The sequence below is a fragment of the Sitophilus oryzae genome, unplaced genomic scaffold (assembly GCF_002938485.1).
Source record: "Sitophilus oryzae breed Bouriz unplaced genomic scaffold, Soryzae_2.0 scaffold_860_pilon_pilon, whole genome shotgun sequence".
NCBI lineage: Eukaryota > Metazoa > Arthropoda > Insecta > Coleoptera > Curculionidae > Sitophilus > Sitophilus oryzae.
In genome coordinates this window covers 1,946,367-1,970,261 of record NW_022147484.1, presented here as the reverse complement: position 1 = coordinate 1,970,261, position 23,895 = coordinate 1,946,367, and the positions used below count along the sequence as shown (strand labels likewise).

At 32.0% G+C, this 23,895-nt stretch overlaps 1 protein-coding gene across 1 annotated transcript in view; it reads left to right on the top strand.

The window, feature by feature from the left end:
- Positions 1-207: 207 nt before the first annotated feature.
- Positions 208-23,895, top strand: part of LOC115890245 (peptide-N(4)-(N-acetyl-beta-glucosaminyl)asparagine amidase) — a 29,571-nt gene continuing 5,883 nt past the window's right edge. The window contains exons 1-8 of the mRNA XM_030910424.1: positions 208-692; positions 750-890; positions 954-1,046; positions 1,096-1,261; positions 1,317-1,681; positions 2,902-3,224; positions 23,261-23,559; positions 23,621-23,779. Of these exons, the coding sequence (XP_030766284.1) occupies positions 477-692; positions 750-890; positions 954-1,046; positions 1,096-1,261; positions 1,317-1,681; positions 2,902-3,224; positions 23,261-23,559; positions 23,621-23,779 (1,762 nt within the window). The 5' untranslated portion in view covers positions 208-476. The remainder of the gene's footprint in view (positions 693-749; positions 891-953; positions 1,047-1,095; positions 1,262-1,316; positions 1,682-2,901; positions 3,225-23,260; positions 23,560-23,620; positions 23,780-23,895) is intronic.

Genomic DNA, 23,895 nt, shown 5'->3' with positions numbered 1-23,895 from the left:
TTTCATCTACAAACAAAAAATATATTTAATTTATAATAGGCCAAATATGTGTAAAAATAAAAATTTACTGTCAAAGATTTTTAGAAAATAATATTATCTGATATCATTATTTGAATTGTCTTTTTGTTTGTCTTAAATATAATAAGGAAAATTTTCATTACCTACGTCTATGTTTTATTAGCTCCATCTACGGTCAAATTTTATACTATATAGTTTAGACTTTGAAATATTGAGGTTATGCAGGTTGAGGTTATGTAGGTTTGTTTTGTTTTTTCTGACTCGTCATCTCTGTTCTGTATCTGTATAAAATATCAGAAAATATCTTGTTTATCTAATTAAATTGAGAATAAATTAAATTTTTGATTTATTATCACCGGTCCGGTATCTTATCATATTTTGTATCACACTTGACGAAAACTCATGATTTTATATTAGTGTATGGTTTTTCTTCAAATAATATTAGTCATACTTCAAATATGAGTTTTGAGGAGGTATTAGATAAATTAGGAGAAAATTCGATAGAAACTTCTAAGGAAACAGTTAGAATTTTGTTAAAGATTGCTGATAATATATTAAAGCAACCGGAAAACGTCAAAATTCGAACATTACAGAAATCAAATCATATCATATCGAAAAAAGTGCTTCAAGTTAATGGAGGCAGTCTATGTTTAAGGCTTATGGGCTTTGTTGAAGTATATTGGTTAAGGGTGTATGGAATAGATTAGGTATTTATAGTAACTACTTTTTAGAATGGTACATGTTTTACCCTTCCAAATGTAGATAATTTATCATCAGTTCAAAGTACTAAAGATGTCTTATTAATTTGGTTGGAATCAGTTCATTCCTCACCCCAGAATGAGGATGTAGAAGACAAGCTTAATAGAAACAAAGTAAGCCGTTTTTAAGCAATATTTAGTGTAGTAGTGTAGCAGAAACATTTATTTATATTTTAGGAAATATCATGTTTAACCAATGTCTCTAGTAAAAAGATTGATAGTCAAAATTCAGTAAAAATCAAGCCGGTTGCACTGCCACCATTAGTCCCAGTAATTATATTTTTTATCAAAAATAAAAATAATTTCATTGGCATTTTAGTTATACAAGAATCATTTTCTTCATAGTATTGAAAGTCATTTTCATAATGCTTTACAATATGAAAATAAGGATTTACAAAATAGAGCTAAAAGTTTGATTCCACTACATACCCTTGAAGAAGGTGCACTGAGAAGATTTAGAATGCTTCAAAAAAGAATTAAAAAGGGTAAAATTAGTTATTACTGTATAAAGAAAATTAATTATTTATAAGACAATTTTAGACAAACTAAATAATATTGATATATCTATACAAGATATGTTGATATTAGAACTTCTAGAATGGTTTAAAGAAGATTTTTTTACTTGGGTCAATTCACCAGAGTGCGAGCACTGTGGTAGTGAAACAAAATTTTCCCATATGTCCACTGATAAAAATCTATTAGTATATACAAATAGAGTTGAACTCCATCGATGTGTATCATGTCGCCAGTTTACACCATTTCCTAGATATAATGATTTAAACATTCTTTTGGAAACCAGAAGAGGCAGATGTGGTGAATGGGCAAATACCTTTACTTTGCTGTGTCGCGCTTTAAATTGGGATGCTAGATTTATTATGGATGAGACTGATCATGTTTGGACAGAGGTTTTTTTTTTAATTTTTTCAGAGAATACCTTAGCTACACAGAAACGACAGTTTGCATGAGTAAACAATATAGTTCATTATCTCTTCTGTTTTGAGAATTACCAAAAATTTTTAAATAGAGACAGAGAGAGAAACAGGATATATACGAAATGTTAATATTCACAATCCAAAATCATTTTTGAGTTTACAAAATGTAATTCAAAAACGTGTGACTTGCGTGTGACGCATATAACGTAAATATGTTTTTTTAAATGTAACATCCTGCTTTTTATTTTATTTTTAGATTGTGCGTACAATTCTATAACTTTTTATAGACTGTGTGCCTCTCAAAAGTGGCTCACCCCTATAACTTTTAATTTTTTCAGAAAAAAAAACGATATTTGGTATGTTAGTATATGACAAATTGGGATTGATTGAAGTATTCAATTTTTTTGGTCATTTAGGTACTGTTTCACCGGAAATGACTACAACTTTTGATTTTTAAATAACATCCTTGGTATATTTTTACTTTATTCAATAGAAAATTATTTTAATTTTATATGTATATTCAGTAGGTCTGAGAATTATCTGAAGTTGTTATCTATTTTTTATACTCCTAAGTGATAAGGGTAGTCCACCCCAATTTTTTTTTATTTTTTGAATAAAATTTTTTATTTTAATTTTTTTATGATGTGGTATTAAAAAATACATATAACCCTAAATTTTGACTCTTCTACCTTCAACCCCTATTTTTTAAATGCGATAATAGTAACTCAATAATTTTCAACGCCGGTCGATAACTGATCAATTATCACTTGATCAGTTTTTTTGTACTAAAATAATCCTAGAAATAATTTATATGGCAAAATAACGTTTGCCGGGTCAGCTTATAGTATCGTAACTGATCAATTATCACTTGATCAGTTTTTTTGTACTAAAATAATCTTAGAAATAATTTATATGGCAAAATAACGTTGCCGGGTCAGCTTTATCTATCTATTACGTGTGAATTTTAGGCATATTATTACTTCAAAAACTAATTTTTTACATTAAGGGTTTTTACATGATTAAGGGGTTTTTACATGATAATTAAAATTTGAGAACTGAAATCTTTAAAATTATATAGTCTAAAAATATGACAAACTAAAAAATTTGTTTCAAAAAAAATTCGCCTATAACGCTTCTGTATGGTTAGGTAATACTTTAGTAATTTTATAATATTGCTTAATAATTAATTCTAGGTATATTCATTTGCTAGAAGAAAATGGCTACACTGTGATTCTTGTGAAAATATATGTGATAAACCTTTGATATATGAGTCAGGTTGGAAGAAGAAAATTTCTTATGTTATCGCGTATTCGGGAGAAGAAGTTCAAGATGTTACTTGGAGATATACTAGTCATCATAAAGATATTTTGAAAAATCGAAATAAATGCACTGAACAGGAGTTAATAGAGGCTTTATTTAAACTAAGAGAAATTAGACAAAAAGATTTTTCGGAAGCCAGAAAGAAATTTTTAAATAAAAGATTACTTGACGAATTGGTGGAGTTCATGACAGAACGGTAATGTATTTTAATAAAAATTAATAATTTAGTTAAAAACTTAAAGAAATGTTTGGTTAAGTATTCTCGCTATGACCACAGATTATACAAATTATAAATTTTGTTTTTACTTTATAGTTCTTGTGGTTCCAATTTTTGGAATCGGGCACTAGTTAGGTTACTAGCGCACATAGCACGCCCACTTATGGCTTCTAAAATTGTGCACAGCGCCTTACCGGCACAGTTATTAGAGAGATATCGGAAAACCGAATAGTGTCATGCAGTATTTACGCGTACCTTATCATGATTACGATATGCGCGAGTCAATTTTTAACGCAGCACCCGCTAATAACGTTACCGCCTGACGTAATTTGCGGATCAATTACACCAAGCGCTATTTCTAAATAACGTTTAAAAATTGCTTAAATGGGCATGTGTGGGTACATTTGACAACCGGGGCCGGCCGGCAAGCGGCGAGATCTTTTATTTTAGGTTATGTTTGAATTGTTTTGAATTATTACTTTAGTTTTATTAGGTAATTTGATATTTAAGTAGCAGGGATTATATATATATATATATATATATATATATATATATATATATATATATATATATATATATATATATATATATATATATATATATATATATATATATATATATATATATATATATATATATGTATATCCTGCTATATATATATATATATATATATATATATATATATATATATAACTGGCTATATATATATATATATATATATATATATATATATATATATATATATATATATATATATATATATATATATATATATATATATATATATATATATATATATATATATATATATATATATATATATATATATATATATATATATATATATATATATATATATATATATATATGTTCCCGTCATCCCTTTGTGGGACATAGGGCTTCTAAGAGATGTTTCCATCTGATCCTATTCTGAGCTGTCTGTTTGATCTCTCCCCATGTTTTTCCGACCTCTTGGGCTTCAGAGGTTACTGTTCTTCTCCAGGTATTCCTTGGTCTTCCCCTGGCGGCACGTCTTCCCTGTGGATTCCATTCAAGTGCCTGTCTAGCGATATCTCACTGGGGTCTGTGCAAAATGTGCCCAATCCAGCCCCACTTTCTTTTCTTAATTTCGATATCTATTCGATTTTGTGATGTTCTTCTCCACAGTTCTTCGTTGTTAATTTGATTGGGCCAGAAAATTCTCAATATTCTTTGAAGACACTTGTTAACAAACACCTGTAGGCGATCCATGAGACCACGCGTAACCTTCCATGTTTCGCATCCATAAAGCAAAATAGATTTGACATTGCTATTGAAGAGCTGGACTTTAGTTTTTTTGCTATATATAGAGGCGTTCCACACAGATGTAAGCGTGCCAAAAGCTCTTTGTGCCTTCAAAATCCTTTCCTCTATATCTTTCTCTGTGCCCCCATCGCTGTGAACCATACTTCCCAGGTACTGAAATTCATCAACTCTTTCGATGGCTCGGTTGGAGAGGTATATATCTTGGTTGTTGGGCGTATTTGACCACATTTCTTTGGTTTTCGCCACGTTGATTTGAAGACCAACATTATTAGCTTCCTCTTGGAGTCTAAGAAGTTTTTCAGACATATCCGAATGTGAATGGGAAAAGATGCATAGATCGTCTGCGTAATCCAGGTCTTTTAGCCTGCTTAACAGTCCCCATTGTATCCCTAGTGGTTCTTTAAATGCTCTATTTAGTGCTACATCCAGAACGATGTTAAAGAGTAGCGGCGAAAGTATACACCCCTGTTTTACACCTACTGCAATAGAAATTTTCTCCCCCACTTGACCTTTATGTAGTAGCAGGGATTAGTTTTAATTAAATAAATATGGCCCAAAATATGGATTCCACCTCTTCCAATATTAAAGAACCTATAAAGAGGCGTAGGTTTACAGCAGATGACGTCTTAGCCCTTCTAAGAGAATTTGTTGCTTGTTGCCCTAAACCCACTGGCAGACGTTGAACAATGAAGCACTGGAAATAAGCACTTTAGCCCCATTTAGTTTTAAAATACCTAGTAAACAAAACAAGTTTTAAATTCAAAGTTAGGTGAAGTTTAAATAGCGGGCGCGACGCGAATAGAATTCTTTCCGATCCGATAACTATAAATAGTCGTAGCGGTAGAACCCAAATACACGAAAAACGTTTCAAATAATGATAGAAGTAAACCACTTGGTATAGGTGGTATATACACATAAACAATCGATTTGACCTGCAGCACCTTATTGCAAGTGGAGGCAAATTCAAAATGGCGGCGTTTTTTAGAATAACTGTTTTTTTTTGCTTTTTTTTTGTTTTTTTTTAAGTTTTTTATTCGATTAAATTAATAAGTGTATTTTGAATTCAAATGCTAATAATAATAGGATCAATACTACATTAAGTATATAAAATTCAAAATGGCGGAATTTAGTTCTGTATTAATTAGTATAGTTGCGAGCTAATTCTCTATCACCTACGCGCGAGATATAAGTTTTAGTTCAAATCAAAAGTTTATTACAAGCAGCAGCGCACCAAGAAAGTAATTGTGAGAAGACCCCCTTCCGTCCCCCCTTCCCCACCTACCTACCCCCCCACCAAACAAAAAAATCCGAAGAAAACATATTAAATTTCCATATAAAATATAAACCTTTTACATTAAGTATTGTTATGAATTTACTCTATCCGTGGGTCCCAATAATTCATAACACTCAGTACAACAACGACTTGACTTTATTAAATCCACTTATTAAAAATCCACAATTATTTTACAATATTTCATTTATTATTCAGAACTTTATTGTACAACGTAAAAACTTAAACTAACTAAAGACTAAACGCGTCCGCCTTTATCTTCCGAGAATTGGTCAGTGAAGTTTTCGTGCGTCGTAACAGTTTTATATAATTTACTCATCAGCAAAGGCAAACTCATCCCTTAATGGTGTAAAATGTAGTACTAAAGAAGAAGCAGATGGCAGAATAATATTACATTTAAAGGATGCGGTGCAGCATGGGTCTCAGAACGTGGTAGTGCGAACAGTTGATACTGATGTACTAGTACTATGTATAGCTTTTTACGCACAATTTAAATCTCTTGGTCTTCAGAATTTATGGGTTCTTTTTGGTACAGGTGCAAAGAGACGATATTTAGCAGCACACCTTACGGCAGGTAAGCACTCTCACACCCAAATAACACACTTGGCCTAAAAATCATATTTTAGATGCTCTTGGCGACAAGGTTAGCGCTCTTCCTGGGTTTCATGCTTTTACAGGATATGACACGGTGTCTTTCTTTTCTTACAAAGGAAAAAAGTCTGCCTGGAAAACATGGAATTCGCAGAGCGATAAGGCAACCAAAGCTTTTCAAGCGATTTCAAGCCCATTACTGTCTTCCATTCCGGACGATGTCGTCAAAGTTCTTGCTAGCTTCACTGTTCAGATGTACAATCCACTTAGCACTGCAACCAACACTGACACCACAAGAAATAAATTATTTTGTTCTCAAAAAAAGCCAATTCATTTGATACCTCCGACTTCTGCAGCACTGTATCAACATATCCTAAGGGCTGCTTACGAAGCTGGTCAAGTCTGGGGTTGTTCTTCGATATGGATGATGTATCACCTAAGGGATGGGGCAGGGTTGAAAAGAATTCAAAGTGGACTCCTCTATGGCCTGTTCTTCCAAATGTATGGCAGACATGGCAAGAGCTAGCTAAATGCTCCTGTAAAACTGGATGTAGCAGTAGTCGGTGTAAATGCAAAAGAAGTGGTCTTCCATGTACACTGCAATGCAGTTCCTGCAAAGACATTGTACCAACAGTGTAATTCAAAAGTTGGTATTTTTAAATATGTATTTTTATATTTTTCCGAGCTTAGAACAAAAAGTTTTTGAGTAGACTTATTCTTTTTAATTTTTTATTTTAGTTTAGAAGATTCCGAAGACTAAGAAATGGTATCCGGCGCCATTTTGTAAAAAATCACGCCATTTTATTTATTTTTCTTAAAAACGCTGTACTTTTAATAAATTATAAAAGTTAAAATTCCTATTCTATTAATTTCAACCCCATTAGTCACATAAGAATTAAGTTAAGCTGCGCCATTTTGAAAAATTCCGCCATTTTGAATCCGCCTCCACTTCTGATAAGGTGCTGCGGGCCAAATCAACATACTATATGTAAGTAAACTTTCTGCCAAGCGGTTTTATTCTATCACGATTTGAAACGTTTTTTGGTCTACCGCTGCGACTAAAATGAAGAGAGTTAATACCACCTCACGTAAAGGAAATACGTTTTTTTGTTTTCCTGTTATTACCGATTCTGAACCGTCCTAGAACTCTGCAGCGCATGCGCAAATGAAATAATGTCTTCATATTTCCTTCTGCGCATACGCATCACAGTTCTAGGACGGTTCTGAATCGGTAATAACAGGAAAACGAAAAAAGCTGTTATTTTACGCGAATTTACTTTTGCGCACAGGAAATTTTACTCGTTTGCACATCGTCATAAAAAACGATTTTCGTATGACATATAGTATACCTAATCTGTGCTATGACATACGGCACCATATCAAAGCGACATGAGCGATTTTTTCGTGGACAGAAACTAAGAGCTCGAACTCACTGACGGCTGGTCGGATATATTGCATACATAGGTACTGCCAGATGAAGGACCAGTTTTGGCAGGATCTAACGATTTTTTACGTTTTACCAATTAGAAAATATTCTTTTCAGAAATGTTAAAATATCCGAGTTAACTAAAAAGCGAAGTTCCTATTCATGAGCTTATTAAATGTTCTAATATTAAATAAAGTAATGTTTCTTCAAAGCCATACCGAACGAAAATCACTCCATCAATTTGGCCCGTCTGGCCGTCACAGTGTGTTGCATCAGATATAAAAATAATAAACACATTATATCAATAAAGGACAAAAATAGTATTGTTCCTAAGAATTGTGTAGTGCGACCTACACAATTGTTTGTTTAATATTTCATTAATTATTGCAACAACAAAAGCATAGCATACCATTTTTTGTAACTAGGTTAGCCAATTCGAATAAATGTATTCAAAGGGTGAACATGTGTTTGATTTTTCCGTATTGGAATGAGACGACATCACATGGCGATCCTGCCTAAGGGCCTTAATTTAAATAATTTAAATAAGTTTAGTTAAACAGTATAGACAAAAATGAATGTGAAAAAGTGAAAGTAGTGAAACAAAATAAACTAATTTACCATGGGAAAGACAAACTCTAAACATTCGGAACTAACCGATAACGGTGTGGTCAATTCCAACTTCATCGTAGAACAGGGGAGCATACAAGTGCCAACAGATGTTCGAGTACTACTGTACATTGTAGTAGCAGTTGTGGTAAGTTTACTTCTACTAAAATTACATAAAGCGTACCGAAGGGGGCTCCGAAAGAATTTATCCAGAAGCATGGTCCTTCGAACCCAAGCAGTAGATGTTTAGTGCGAGCAGTACTTATTGACGAACAGTGTTGATGATATGTGAAAATACAATTTTTGCGTTGTTTTCAAAGCCTTTATTTAACATTTATAGTCGGTGTGAACGTTTTATTTTTATTTTTTACATGAAAGTACATGAATTTATTACAATATGAAAATTCTTACGTATATTTAATTATTACCTACACAAAAAAAAAACTTTGCTATTTTAACGCTATTTTAACCAAAAATGTACAACATTTTTTATTTTTTTAATTAAAAAGAAAAAAAAAATAAATTAGTTAATTACTTTTTGTTATGTTTATAAGGATAAGAATTTTTTTTTGTTTTTGGTATTAAATAAGGGATATTGTGTTTTTTTTGTTTTTGTATAATTTTTTATTTCTTACGTTTGTATAATTTATGTCTGATCATTGGGAAGGGGTCCTTGCCAAGCTACTAAGTTTAAGTAATCTCGTTAGAAACGAATCAAAACGCGTTCTTAAAAAACAAATACCTATAAGAGTGATACAATTAAAAATGAAGTCCAAGCAAATTTATTGGAGTACTTTAATAATTTTGTTAAATTAGTACGATTTGTTTATCCATCACTTAATAAAGAACAGGAAATTAACATTAAAAAACTTTTTACTTCGTTGAGAGATAGAGTCATAAGATCATATCAGGGTTTAAAAGTACCCTACAAAGTTCCAACTTCGTATTTGGAATATATAAATCTAGAAATATTTGACAAAGAGTTCGAGGAAACTGAAGATAAAGAAGAGTCCTCTGAATCAGAGACAATCCCAGAACAAAATCTTTCTAAAATAAAACTTGAAAACATGGCTATGTCAAAAACAGAATTTTTCAATTTTGCGAGTAAAATTTTTCCCAACGAATTCGATGGTTCTCCAAGTAAATTACAGTCCGTTATAGACGCCTTAAATTTACTGCGCGTAAATTGCGAAAACCACCAAAAAAATGCGGTGGCCTATGTGAAAACGAGACTGGTTGGAAAAGCACGTGATTTAATTGATGATAACGATAATCTGGATACCATAATTAATAAACTACGAACACGCATTAAAACAGAAAGTTCTCATATGGTGACGGCAAAAATACTTTCTTTAAAACAGCAACATAAAGATTCCACAAGATATGCCACAGAGATTGAAGCTCTAGCAGAAACCCTGAAAAGAGCCTATATAAATGAAGGAGTGCCCATAGCAGTAGCTGAATCCTATACGACAAATACGACAGTCAAAGCTCTAAGAACAAACAGAAATTCCGAGAAAGTAAAACTAATAACGGAGGCTGGTAATTTCACCAACTGCGAGGAAGCAATCTCTAAATTTATAACTATTAGTGGAGATACTACGCAAGATACTAGCACAATCTTTTATACAAGATATCAGCGTTACAGAGCTGGAAACAGGCATCATAGAGGGCATCAAAGTCGCGGAAGAGGACACTACTCAGGAAACTATGCTAATAATAATAATAGCGACAATCTACCCACCCAAAGGTATTTAAATGCCAATCAACAGTACCATAATTATCATGATCAATATAATAGAGGTCGAGGAAACTCTAGGCCTAATCATAGAGTACAGTTTCCTAGATATGTCAGGCATTACACTCAGGAAGAGTCGGGAAACGTACAGGACCCCCAGCTGGGTCCACTGGGGTCGCTATAAAAATATTCCATATCGGCCTAAACAATTTATTAATAAATATAACATAAGCAATATTAAAGGTATTACAGATGGCTCGACAAGTTCTTTAGGCACAACTAATACCCAAATTTTTATTAATAATTATGCAATAAATCACTCGTTTTATATAGTTGAGCAACATTTTCCAATACCAGCTGACGGAATTTTAGTGCGAGACTTTATTTCGAAATATCAATGGCAATTAGATCACGCTAACTGGACATTAACACTACAAATTTTCAACGAAAAAACAACATTGCCAATATTTTCAAGTCCAGAAGAGGAATCTTTGGTAATCCCACCTAGGTGTGAGGTCATTAGGTATATTAAAAAATTCACGCAACTAAAGACTGATTCTGTTATTTTGAATACTGAAATCGCCGACAGAGTTTTTATTGCTGGTTCAATTGTTTCAGAATTAAATCCAATAGTTAGAATTTTAAATACATTTGAAAGTGTCACAATAAAAAACGCTGACATACAGTTTTCCAGTCTAAATAATTTTTATGTTTACTCAATTAACCCCGAACTAAATAATAGAGAATCTAATTTATTACAAAATTTAACAAAAACATCCCTGACTTTGCAAAAAACGATACTTTTAATTTATGTAAAGAATTTTCAGATATTTTTTGTTTACCATCTGATAAATTAACAAAAAATAACTTTTATGAACAAAAAAATGATCGCACGCCGTACTCACAAACAAATGAAATAAATTGTCAAGTCAACAAAATGCTGGAAAATGAAATAATCGAACCATCAACAGCGGAATATAATAGTCCGATTTTATTAGTACCTAAAAAGTCAACTGATGATCAAAATAAATGGCGATTAGTCATTGACTACAGACAGGTAAACAAGAAACTAATTGCAGATAAGTTTCCTTTACCTAGAATAGATGACATCCTTGATCAACTAGGTAGAGCAAAATATTTCTCAACGTTGGACTTAAAAGCTGGATTCCATCAGATTTCTTTGGAAAAGAACTCCAGGGATATCACGACATTCAGTACAAATAATGGCTCGTATAGATTTACTCGATTACCATTTGGACTAAAGGTTAGCCCAAACAGCTTCCAAAGGATGATGTCGATAGCATTTGCTGAAATTACACCGGAAAAAGCATTCTTATACATGGATGATCTAATTGTTATAGGCTGTTCAAAAAATCATCAATTGCAAAATTTGAGGAAGGTTTTCTATACTTGTAGAAAATATAATTTAAAACTTAACCCAGAAAAGTCTAATTTTTTTCAAAAGGAGGTCACATTTTTAGGCCATAAAATAACAAGTCATGGCATTTTGCCTGACGATTCAAAGTTTGAAATCATAAACAAATTTCCTACACCGACAAATGCTGATGCGGTAAAACGGTTTGTCGCGTTTTGCAATTATTACCGTCGTTTCATTCCAAACTTTGCTAACATTTGTAAACCGCTTAATAAGCTAACTAGGGAAAATATAATTTTTGTTTAGTCACAAGATTGTCAAAATTCTTTTGAAAAGTTAAAAACTGCGCTAGTCCAACCTCAAATATTGCAATACCCAGATTTTAACAAACAGTTTATAGTAACAACAGATGCATCAAAAGATGCGTGTAGAGCGGTGTTATCACAAGACTTTAATGGTAAAGACTTACCTATAGCATTTGCATCAAAATCATTCACAAAAGGTGAATCCAATAAAGCAACCATTGAACAAGAACTGCTGGCAATCCACTGGGCAATAAATTATTTTAGACCTTATTTGTATGGTGTAAAATTTTTGGTTAAATCTGGTCATAAGCAGCTAGTATATTTATTTTCGATCAAAAATCCTTCATCAAAGTTAACTCGCATGAGACTCGATTTAGAGGAATATGATTTTGAAGTCGAGTATATCAAAGGGAAAAACAATGTAGGTGCGGACGCACTGTCAAGAATAACAACATCTGATTTAAAACAAATTTCTAATCAATCGGCTAAAATACTAGCTGTAACAAGGTCAATGACTAAAAAACATGAAAATAAAAACTCTGACACATATGACTCTTCGCAAAATAAAATACTTATTCTACCTAAAATTTACGAAACCTTAGACAATAGCAGTATACTTAATTTACTTTAGTAAGTTTTGAAATTAAGTCATTATATCTTAGGATAATAATGAGATTAAAAAAAAAAAAACATTCTGATCATCAATGGTAATTTTTCTCTAGAGGAAGTATTGCCTAAGCTTGAATCAATGGCTAATGATCATAATATTAAAAGTTTAAAGTTAAAATTAAATGACCAAATTTTTCAAATGTGCACAATAAATGTATTAAAAGAAATTGTTTTTTATTGGAAAATTGGAAATTGGTTGGAGAAAAATTAAAAAAGATAAACATTTTGTTGTTTAAGGAACCACAAGTTATTAAAAATAAGATGAGAAACTCGCTTTAATACAAAAATATCACGATGATCCATTAATTGGTGGACACTGTGGACAGAAAAAACTACTTAAAAAGTTAAGAGTCAATTATAGAAGTAAAGGTATGTCGAAAGAAGTTGCTGTATACATTAAAAACTGCCATAAGTGCCAATTAAATAAAAGCAGAGTGAAAAACGAAGAGCCAATGGTAATAACCCCTATTCCTCAAAAAGCATTTGACATCACATCAATCGACACAGTAGGTCCTTTTATGAAAACATCAAAAAATAATGTAAATGCAGTCACAATTCAATGTGAATTAACCAAGTACATAGTCATAATTCCTATACCCAATAAAGGGGCCGTAACAGTAGCAAGAGCTATAATGGATCATTTCATACTTATTAATGGTTCAATGAAGGAAATAAGAACAGATTTAGGCACCGAATACAAAAATGAAATTTTTGCAAATCTAACTAAAATGCTCAACATAGGTCAAAAATTTTCAACTCCTTACCATAGTCAAACGATAGGAGGATGTGAAAGAAATCATAGAGTTCTGAATGAGTACCTCAGAATGTATATAAATGATGCAAAATCTGACTCGGATGACTGGGTACAATATTACAGTTTCTGTTATAACACAACGCCCAGCATCTCTCATGATTTTTCACCGTTTGAACTGGTATTCGGACGGAAGGCAATGATTTCTGAAACACTTTCAGGTGATACTGTAGATCCTGTATATGACTTAGACGCTTACTATCATGAAGTAAAATATAGAATGCAATTAGCCAATAAACGTGCGCACGAATTCATTTTCAAAGCTAAACAAAACCGTAAAGTAATTTATGACAAACTTTCAAATAAACCTAATTTTAAACCAGGCGGTTTGGTGATGTCTAACGAAAATAGAACCAAATTTGATCCTTGGTATAAGGGTCCCTACTCAATTATTAGTATTGAAGGTGTAAATTGTGTAATCAAAGATTGCGCTGAAACAAACGGAAAGCAAATGAAAGTGCATAAAAACAGAGTGCGTTCGTTACTATAACAATTAGCAAAACTTTATTCGTATTTCTAAGAATTTCATAGCATAGACAAAAATCTCGCGACTGTATAAAAATAGTTAAATTAGGTCAGTATAGAAATGCTGAGGTAGATAATAGTAGTGGGAACTATCGAATGAATACTATCGAAACATTCGATAGTTGCAATTCATTCGAATAATTCGATAGTAAGAAAACATTCGTTGAAAATTATTCGAATGAAAATTATCGAATAGATCCGTCATCTGCCTTGAAATATTGTATTCTAGTAATTCGGCAGCAAAAACCATTCATTTATAAAATTCATTCATTTATGAAATTCATTTATTCGTCAGGATCGATTATAATAAAATATTAACTGAATTTTAGTTGTCGCCCGGCGACGTAGAGGTTTCTTTCGAGGAACCCACAGCGGTCGGTGGCAATGCTATGAAAGAAGCCGGCATCTTTGATTTTTTGCGGAGTCAGATATAGATAACGACACATTATTTTTTTTATTGAGGTGCTAGTATTTACACAGAAAATACATTATGAAGGGCGCTGTTGCCATATTTTGGTATTAGTTGATATTAGCAAAGAATATTATTGTTTGGCTTTAGTTAGTTAGGGATAGTATGTCTATATATTCTGAATTTTTTTTTATTAATATCCTGTTGTTACACTGCAATAATACTTGTTATTTTGGATGTAAGAAAATGATTTTTAATGTTTTTAAGCAAAGACTGGTTTAATAAATAATAATAACAGTAATAATTTGTTATACCTATTAACAACAAAATTTAAAATGATTTAATATAAATATTTTTTTTAAGTATTAGCAAAATATAAACAACAAATTAGATGTCAAAATTATTTATATTAGATCCTATTTAAAAATAATATAGTCTCTAAATTTTTTGGCAACGTTGGTTTATTGAATAATAATAATTACAGAACTAATTTGTTATATTAACAACAAATTTTAAAATCATGAAATATAAACATTTATTAATTTTCTAATCATGCAGTGTAATGGAACGAAAATATAAATAAAAAATTAGAAATCAAAATTATTTATATTAGGTGCTTCATATTTCTATTTAAAAATTATATTTACTTTTACTGGCATTTACTTTAAAAAATAAATGAAATATTTCTTCGCAAAAAACTACATGTAAGAGAATTAGCATAAACAAAATACAAACATCGTTAACTTTTTTTTTAAATTGGCACATGTAAAACTTTCATTTTAATTTTCTCACCCCATAGTTTGAGTTCGATAACCATTTATTTAACCACATTACTTAAATATAATTATTAAGTTCAACTAATTCATATTATTAAAACATCTAAAATACAAATATGTATTTTTAAAATTAATTGTAAGTTCATCTCATCTCTCTTAAAAATTGCTACTTCTCAAAATTTCCCATTAAAAAATAGACCATATACCATATAAAATTAAATAATTGAAAGATCGGACTACGGAAAACCACACAAATTATCGGAAAAATTTTGACCGCCTGCACATAAATAAAATTAAAAAATAACTACTATTTTAGTATTTTAACTATTTTAATAAACGCAAAAATAGCACAGTATTTATATGGCGAAGTTATAAAAATTTGGAAGAACCAATAATGCACTGACGCATACAAAAATCAAACGAATACTAAATTGCATTTATCAAAAGCATTCGTAGTCGTGGCTCAACGATAACCATTTAGTCGCACGGCGAGGTTGTCACATATGCTTTAGTTTACAAATGAATGAATGATTTTATTCGAATAAAACCATTCGATAGTTGAAATCATTCAGTCATTATCCATTCGATAGTCTAATTCATTCGATAGTTCCCATCGCTAGTAGATAAGTTATTTTTAAGTCATCATATTATATTATGTGTAAATCTCTCTTTTAGAAATATTTTTTTAAATTTTATTGTGGAACATGTACTTATAATTTATTTATAATTTATAGTCTTATGAAGTGGTACACTAATTTATACTTTTATTTTTACATTTTTTAACCAAGACCAGGTAGATTATTGTAAATAGGATAGGTAATATTTTATTATTATATATATGGGTTTTATAGATATAGATTTTGTGTCGTATTTTTTATGTTTATTATTTTTAATAATATCTAGTTAATATGTTAGTATATTGGTTTATAAACAACAGTTTATTTAGAAAATAGCGACACCCAATGGATATCATGTACATAATTATTTTTGTCAATTTTTGCTTACGCCGAATGTCCTTTATTTGTGGCCAGAATAAAGTTCATTCTACTGAAAGGGGAGATGTAGTGCGACCTCTCTGGTTACCCAACAATTGTTTGTTTAATATTTCATTAATTATTGCAACAATAAAAGCATAGCATACCATCTTTTGTAACTAGGTTAGCCAATTCGAAAAAATGTATTCAAATTAAGGGTGAACATATGTTTGATTTTTCCGTATTGGAATGAGACGACATCACAATTGAAAACAAATGATTTATTTATGACTTATTTATATACATAAAAACATAAATATTTAATTTTTTAACTCTATTTCTTGGTATTTGTGTTAGTACAGGATATTGAATTAGTCCTAGTAAAATATAGTCTAATGGGCCCTGTTTGAAAAACATTAAATTAAATATAATATTTAAAATACGGTTGTCCCCCTTGTACACGACTACAATACAACTAAAAAAGCTAATTTAATCAAAAAATAACAAGTGGTTATAGAAAAACTTTAAATATGATTTTTTTATTTTCGAACATCGAAACTCGAAGGTATAATAACAGGTATCATACCAACCATAAATAGAGAATATGTTATATAAAAATGTTTTGAATTTTTACTAGAATCGACCCTTGATAAAAAAAGGAACTAGAGTTAAGTTTTCCTTTGATCCAGTCTGTATATTATTTCTTTGGATTTTTTGCACGTGTGCAAAAACTACACTAAAACACTATATCTTATAGAAAATTAAATATTTTGCGTTGAATTTGAGGGATTTCATCTGAAAAATTATTGAATTGGAACAAAACCGGCAACAAGCGGCAGAAAATAATACTATTTTAGTGCAGTTTACTGGTCGCAACGACCAGCCAACGGCCAGGTCGTTAATGTGCATTGTATCATTTGATTTAATGGTTTTAGAGGTAGCAGCGGCCTGGCCGGTGCGACCTGGCCGTCAGTGTATTCGAGCTCTAAGTCAGTTAATTTGTCATATGTTTATGCTGTAACTGTTTGATTAGTTAATGGTTAATATAAGGGATGAACGTGTAAAAAACCGTAATGTAAAAAATTTGTTTTTACCTGTCAAAACATTTTATGAAAATAAAAGAAAAACTTTTCGAGTTAGTAAAATCCTGTTTAAAATAGTTTCCTGTTAATGACTATAGTAAAAATATAATTTATTTTCCTATATGAGGTCTTTTAATTGATATTATTTTAATTTACTTTTAATTGATATTGTTTAATTTACACATGTTAGCATTGGAAAAGAAGAGAAATGCCAATTCCTTTTCTTCTTTAATTTTTTTTAATCATTTTTACCTGTATTTTACCTCAAAACGTAACAGAAGACGTCAAAAAAGCGCAAACGCTTAAATGCTCATCTCTCGTTAATATTTCCTCTTTTGTTCTTTGTAATCGCGTTCATAATTTTATTTTAAATTGTATCTTTTGTATTTGTATGGGTAGCGTGGCATGCGTCCCAATGTAACCTAAAGTAAGGCGCACATTGGGACGCTTGCCACGCAACCCATGTAAGGCATTTCTTGAGGCGACCCACGCAAGTTGACCGTGTGCTGTGCCAAAAGCGCATATAGCCTCACAAGCCAGACGCTCACACGCACAAATCTTATTAGATTATTTCTTAGGTTTAGTTTGTTTCTGGAAAAGGCAAAATGCACAATGTCGGCAGTTTCTGAAATAGAATATTTACTAGATCTTAGTTTTGAGTCAGATTCGGAGGAAAAACGGGAAACAGAAGTTCTGCTATACGATGTGAAAAACGCCGAAAATCTTTTTGGATGAGCAATTACGGAAATACAGCTCTGGAAAGTTCCGAACAGCCTCTATTATTTTTCCCTGCATCTTGAAAACTGCATGTAAGTGTGCCGTTCGTACAAGGAAATCTCTGTCTGTACTACAAAGTGACGCACGAGTAACTCAACACATTCGTTGCGCTGCGTCTCAATTTGCGGACAGGTATTAACTTGCTTGTGTTACAAAAATTTGCCTTGCGCTGCCTCGCGTGGGTTGCATGACATTTCATGAGGCGACCCACGCATGTTGATCGTGTGCTGTGTCAGAAGCGCATATAGCCGCACAAGCCAAACGCTCAAATCTTATTAGATTATTTCTTAGGTTTAGTTTATTTCTGGAAAAGGCAAAGTACACAATGTCGGGAGTTTTTGAAATAGAATATTTACTAGATTTTAGTTTATGAGTCAGATTCCGAGGAAGAGTGGGAAACAGAAGTTCTGCTATACGATGCGAAAAAACGCCGAAAATTTTTTTGGATGAGCAATTACATGAAAAAACGACGAACTCATGGAGAATTCGCTTTGACATCTGAATTGTCGAATGTGAATTTCTCGAACTACTTCCGGTTAAATAGAGAGCAGTTTTCTGAAGTCCACAGCATCATAGAGCCTATTATTTTTTCCTGCATCTTGAAAACTGCATATAAATGTGCCGCACGCACAAGGAAATCTGTGTCTCGACTACAAAGTGACGCACGACTAAGGTAAGGCGCACATTGGGACGCATGCCACGCAACCCACGCAAGGCAGCGCAAGGTAAGTTTTTGTAACACAAGCAAGTTAATACCTGTCCGCAAATTGAGACGCAGCGCAACACAGGCCACGAATGTGTTGAGTTAGTTGTGCGTCACTTTGTAGTCGAGACACAGATTTCCTTGTGCGTGCGGCACATTTACATGCAGTTTTCAAGATGCCGGACAAAATAACAGAGGCTGTTCGGAACTTTCCAGTGCTGTATGACACTAACCACTTTTCATACATGAAATCTAAACTGAAGGATATCTGGGCAACTATTGCAAAGGAAGTTTTTCATGTAATTGCTCATCCAAAAAGATTTTCGGCGTTTTTTCACAACGTATAGCAGAACTTCTGTTTCCCACTCTTCCTCCGAATCTGACTCACTAGATCTAGTAAATATTATATTTCAGAAACTGCCGACATTGTGCTTTTTGCCTTTTCTAGAAACAAACTAAATCTAAGAAATAATCTAATAAGATTTGTGCGTGTGAGCGTCTGGCTTGTGCGGCTCTATGTGCTTCTGACATAGCACACGGTCAACTTGCGCGGATTGCCTCGAGAAATGCCTTGCGTCGTTTGTTTGGCATGCGTCCCAATGTGCGCCTTACATAACATAACACATTCGTGGCCTGTGTTGCGCTGCGTCTCAATTTGCGGACAGGTATTAACTTGCTTGTGTTACAAAAACTTGCCTTGCGTGGGTTGCGTGGCATGCGTCCCAATCTGTGCCTTAACTTACTGTTGTTTCTGTATAGCTAGGGCAGCATTTCTTAACTTGTGGTCCGCGGACCCCTGGGGGTCCGCGAGTATGTTTATGGCGATCCGCCGTCTTATCTATGAACATTTGAATTAATAACCAAATGTCAGCAAGTCTCGTAATCGTTACGCTTGGCATGGCGAGCGTGCGTCAGCAAGTGGGACCGCTTGCAGATATATTCTTTCGACTGTCTTCATTGTAAACTAGTCCAAAAACAATTTCAAGAAGCACTGAAAAAACATAAGCATACAGGGTCTGGCAATAGTACGTCGGGCATCTGTAGCTCCTACAATAAGCAATTTGGGAATTTTTTAAAGTGTAAAAAAGTATGTACAGAACCATTAAAAATATTGAAATACTTTAAATACAAAAAATGTTAATTTTTTAATTCTCCATCTAGTAAAAAAATAATATACAGGGTGTTCCAATTAAAGAAAAAAAGAAAAATTATTTTATATTTTAGAAAGTTTGGCGTAGAATTTTGAGCTCTCTGTATGAATATCGTAATCTTACGATATTTATAGCAAAGTAAGTATAGATCATCTAAAGTAAATACCTAATATAGTTTTGATTTCAGAACAGTTCTTGTATTTGTAATAATTTTTTTAAAGGAAGATTTGAAGAATAAATATTTTTTGGTTATTTATTAATATCTCTGAAATTACCGAAATATATTTACTCACATCTTAGGATCACGTAAAGTAATCTGAACAGAAGCCAAAAATGCAATAATATACAGGGTATTCCATTTAAAAAAATCATTCCGATCCACTCACACTTCTTTGAGCCACCCTATAGAAGTTAAAATATTTTCCTGAAATACATCCTTTTACATACTTTGGGTTTAAAGAAGGCGCCCATTCTTCTCAAAGAGACCTGGTTTAAATTAAAAAGAAGTATAAAAGAGACTCGAGTCTTTTTTATACTTCTTTTTAATACTTTAGGTTTGCACTTAAACAAAATTTCCAAGTTTTTTATTCTAGGAGCTACAGATGCCTGACGCACTATTACCGGACCCTGTATATTAGATATAATTTACTGCTGTTGAAGATAAAATAATAGCTATTAAAAAAAAACTTGACCTTTGGGCTAATCGTATAATAAATATAATAATAATAATAGCTCCTGTATATAGCGTTTAACGCCTTGGGAGTAGAAAAGTACAACTTGCCATACTAGAGCCGTTCGGTATACAAGGAAGCTAATGTGGCTAGCACTACGCTTCAACCGCCTATTATTACCTCAGGAATGTGAATCCCAAGTACTCATTTAAGGCTAAGTAGTGATGACGCTTTGGAACAGGATCTGTTATTTTCGAAACAGGTTTGTTTTGGAACTGGCTTGGGACAGGTTTATGTGCTATCCTATACAAGTTCCAGTTCTAACTGTTCCAGCTGTTTCAAAACACTGCAACTTAAATTAAATACTTAAAGAAATAAATTCTTGGAATTGTTTAAATTATGCTATCTACTATATTTGTGATACTAGATTCTTAATAGTGTATTTTTCAAAATTAGATAATTATATATTATATTGCATTTGGCAACATCGCCAGTACGTTTTTTTGATGGTAAGAAATTCTCTTCGCCTATTCTGTTTACATTAAAAAAAACCCGGCGTAAAAAATGTATACATACCGACAAAGGAACCGCTTGTTTTTATTATCTAGGAATGTAAGTTATTTTTATTTTATACATGTATTTTACTATTTTACATATATAAAATAGTAAATATTAGATATTCTTTTCTTTCTGTATTTTTAAATATTGATTTCCTATTTAAAATTTATAATAAAAATTTAGTTGAATTTTAATTAAATATATCAAATATCGGCAACGCTGCGAAAACCGTCACCCTTGTTTTTTTTTACATCTACGCACTATATTAGTGCACTCGCACTCAATCTCGATAATATAACGCCAAGCGACCGCGTAAAGCGATATACTACCTCGTTTCTCAACTGAAACTAGTTCTTTTTACTTAACTGTTCCAAATCCCAAACAGTTCCAAGTTCCTAACTGTTCCAAGCGCTAAACTGTTCCAAGCCCTAAACTGTTTCAAGTCCCAACCTGAACAGTTTAGGGCTTGGAACAGTTAGGGACTTGGAACTGTTTGAGATTTGGAACAGTTTGCGACCTGGAACAGTTTAGGGCTTGGAACAGTTAGGAACTTGGAACTGTTTGAAACAGTTAAGTAAAAAGAACTGGTTTGAGTTGATAATCAAGTCTAGCGGACGCGACCGTTCAGGTGTTATCTGTTATCGGGATACAGGGGCGTAAAAAACAAGTGTGGCTGTTGCCGTTATTTAAAATATTTAATTAAAATTCAACTAAACTCTTATTATAAATTTTAAATTTATAATAATTTTTTTAAATATTTTATTTTTTTAATGTAAACAGAAACAGAATAGGCAAGGCACATTTTTTATTATAAAAAAAAATGCTGGCGATGTTGCCAAATGCAATATAATTATCGCATTCTAGTTTTTTTTGAAAAATACAGTGTAAGAACAGTCGGTTATTGTTTTGTATAATTAATATAGTAGATATTAAAAAAAAAATTAAACTCTTCCAAGAATTTACTTTTTAAGTATATAACAAAATTAAAAATCTTCATATTAAAAATCTTATTCATTAGTGCTTATACAGGGTGGATCTTAAATAAATGCACATATTTTTAGGGGTTGTATATTTCGATTCTCATGAGTTTTTTTCGGGAAAACATGTTTTTGAAAAGTTTATATTTTTCGAAAATTTTATAGTTTTTTTTAATTTTTAGTTAAAAAAACATTATATCTTGGTAATATAGCAACATAGATAGTAGATTAAATTTAGAGAAAACAGAAAAATCCCCAGTAGTTCTCATTATTTAAGCAAAAAATATTCTTTTATATAAATTTAATAAGAAAAATAGCAACCGAAACAGAACGACGCAAGTACGGTATTAATTTTCGTTTTGGAACAGTTTGGAACTGGAACAGGTTTTTTGGAACAGGTATCTTTTGCAACTGGAACAGCTTGTACCTGTTATTAAAAAATCGCTGTTCCGGCCATGACTAAGGCTGAGTCGACTTAGGTACCCAAACTATTTTTATTTTAATAAAAATAGTCGGCTAATGAAATGCCAGGTGTAGGATTCGAACCCACAACCTTGAGATTGGTAGACGAGAGCCTGTACCCCTATGCCACCGGGCACCATTATATAAATTATATAATATTAACCACGTATAATAAATAAAAACTATAATCATTTTCCTACACTGGTAGCGTTTTTGGAATCCTCTGGGGAAATGTTGCCAACGCAAGTAGAAGACGAAATGATCAATCACCTCCGCGGTTTGAGGTCATCTTTTCGGAAATATTTTTCAGAACCCGATAGAAATAAAAAGTGAATAGCAGACTGTTTCAACGCAGATGTTGAAAATTTCTGTATCAAATTTTTGGATGAATTTAAAAAAAGTTTATAAAGAAATATCAGAAGAAGCACTGAAACATTTACTGTTTTTCTTATCCACATACCTCTGTAAAAAGGCATTCTCTACTCTTGTATATATCAAAAACAAATACTGAAACATATTACAATTGGAATCCGATTTGAGATTACAACTACGTAACTTTATACCCGTATCAATCCATATATTACTAATTTGGTTGCAAGAAAGCAGCACCAACCTGCACATTAATACAGTATTTTTAATTTTTATAAAAATATATTTTTTTTGTAGGTACTAAAATAATTTGCCCTTAAATTTCTGTTTTTTTTTTAAATTAGGGGGGTCCTTGAAATTATGCTTGATTTTTTAGGGGTCCGCGAACTGAAAAAGATTAAGAAATGCTGAGCTAGTGTATTGTGTGGGTACGTTACGAAAAGTGTAATGTATTTTAATTTTAGGAAACCTGATGATGAAGAAAATCAGGGTAGACAATCTGGCGACTTAGACTGGCGCTTATTACGTGGTGAAACCACAGATAGTGATGGAGAGCATCAACATGTTTGGTCCATAAATCCTGACGATCCAAATGATAAAACTGTAACAATTCAATATTCATCTTCCAGTGATGTATATCAAATGTTAGTTAATGGTAAAAAGTCAACTGAAATGAAGCATTGGAGTTCAGGAACATTTAACCATTCAAATATTTTAATGAAAAAAGAATTAGACTGGAAACAAGTTTATTTAGCCAGGCAAGGTATTATTTATAGTTTATTATTTTAGTAATTGTAATTGATTTCTGGTCATTTTGGCCTTAGAGGGAGGATCAGAGGGTACAATTACTTGGAAGTTTCAAATTCAGAGTGAAGAAAGGAGATTGACTACAATAGAAGTTAATTTTCTGTTTAGTACATTTGAAAACGGGAATGTTAATGTAAAATTAGACAGTGGTGATTTATCTTTGGAAATAACGAAAGGTAGGATTTATTTACTTTTTCTAACATCAAGTTATAATAATAAACCATATAATGTCCCAAGTAAAGTATTATTATTATTTGCCCATTTTTTACGAAGGTTACCATGGCAACATCAA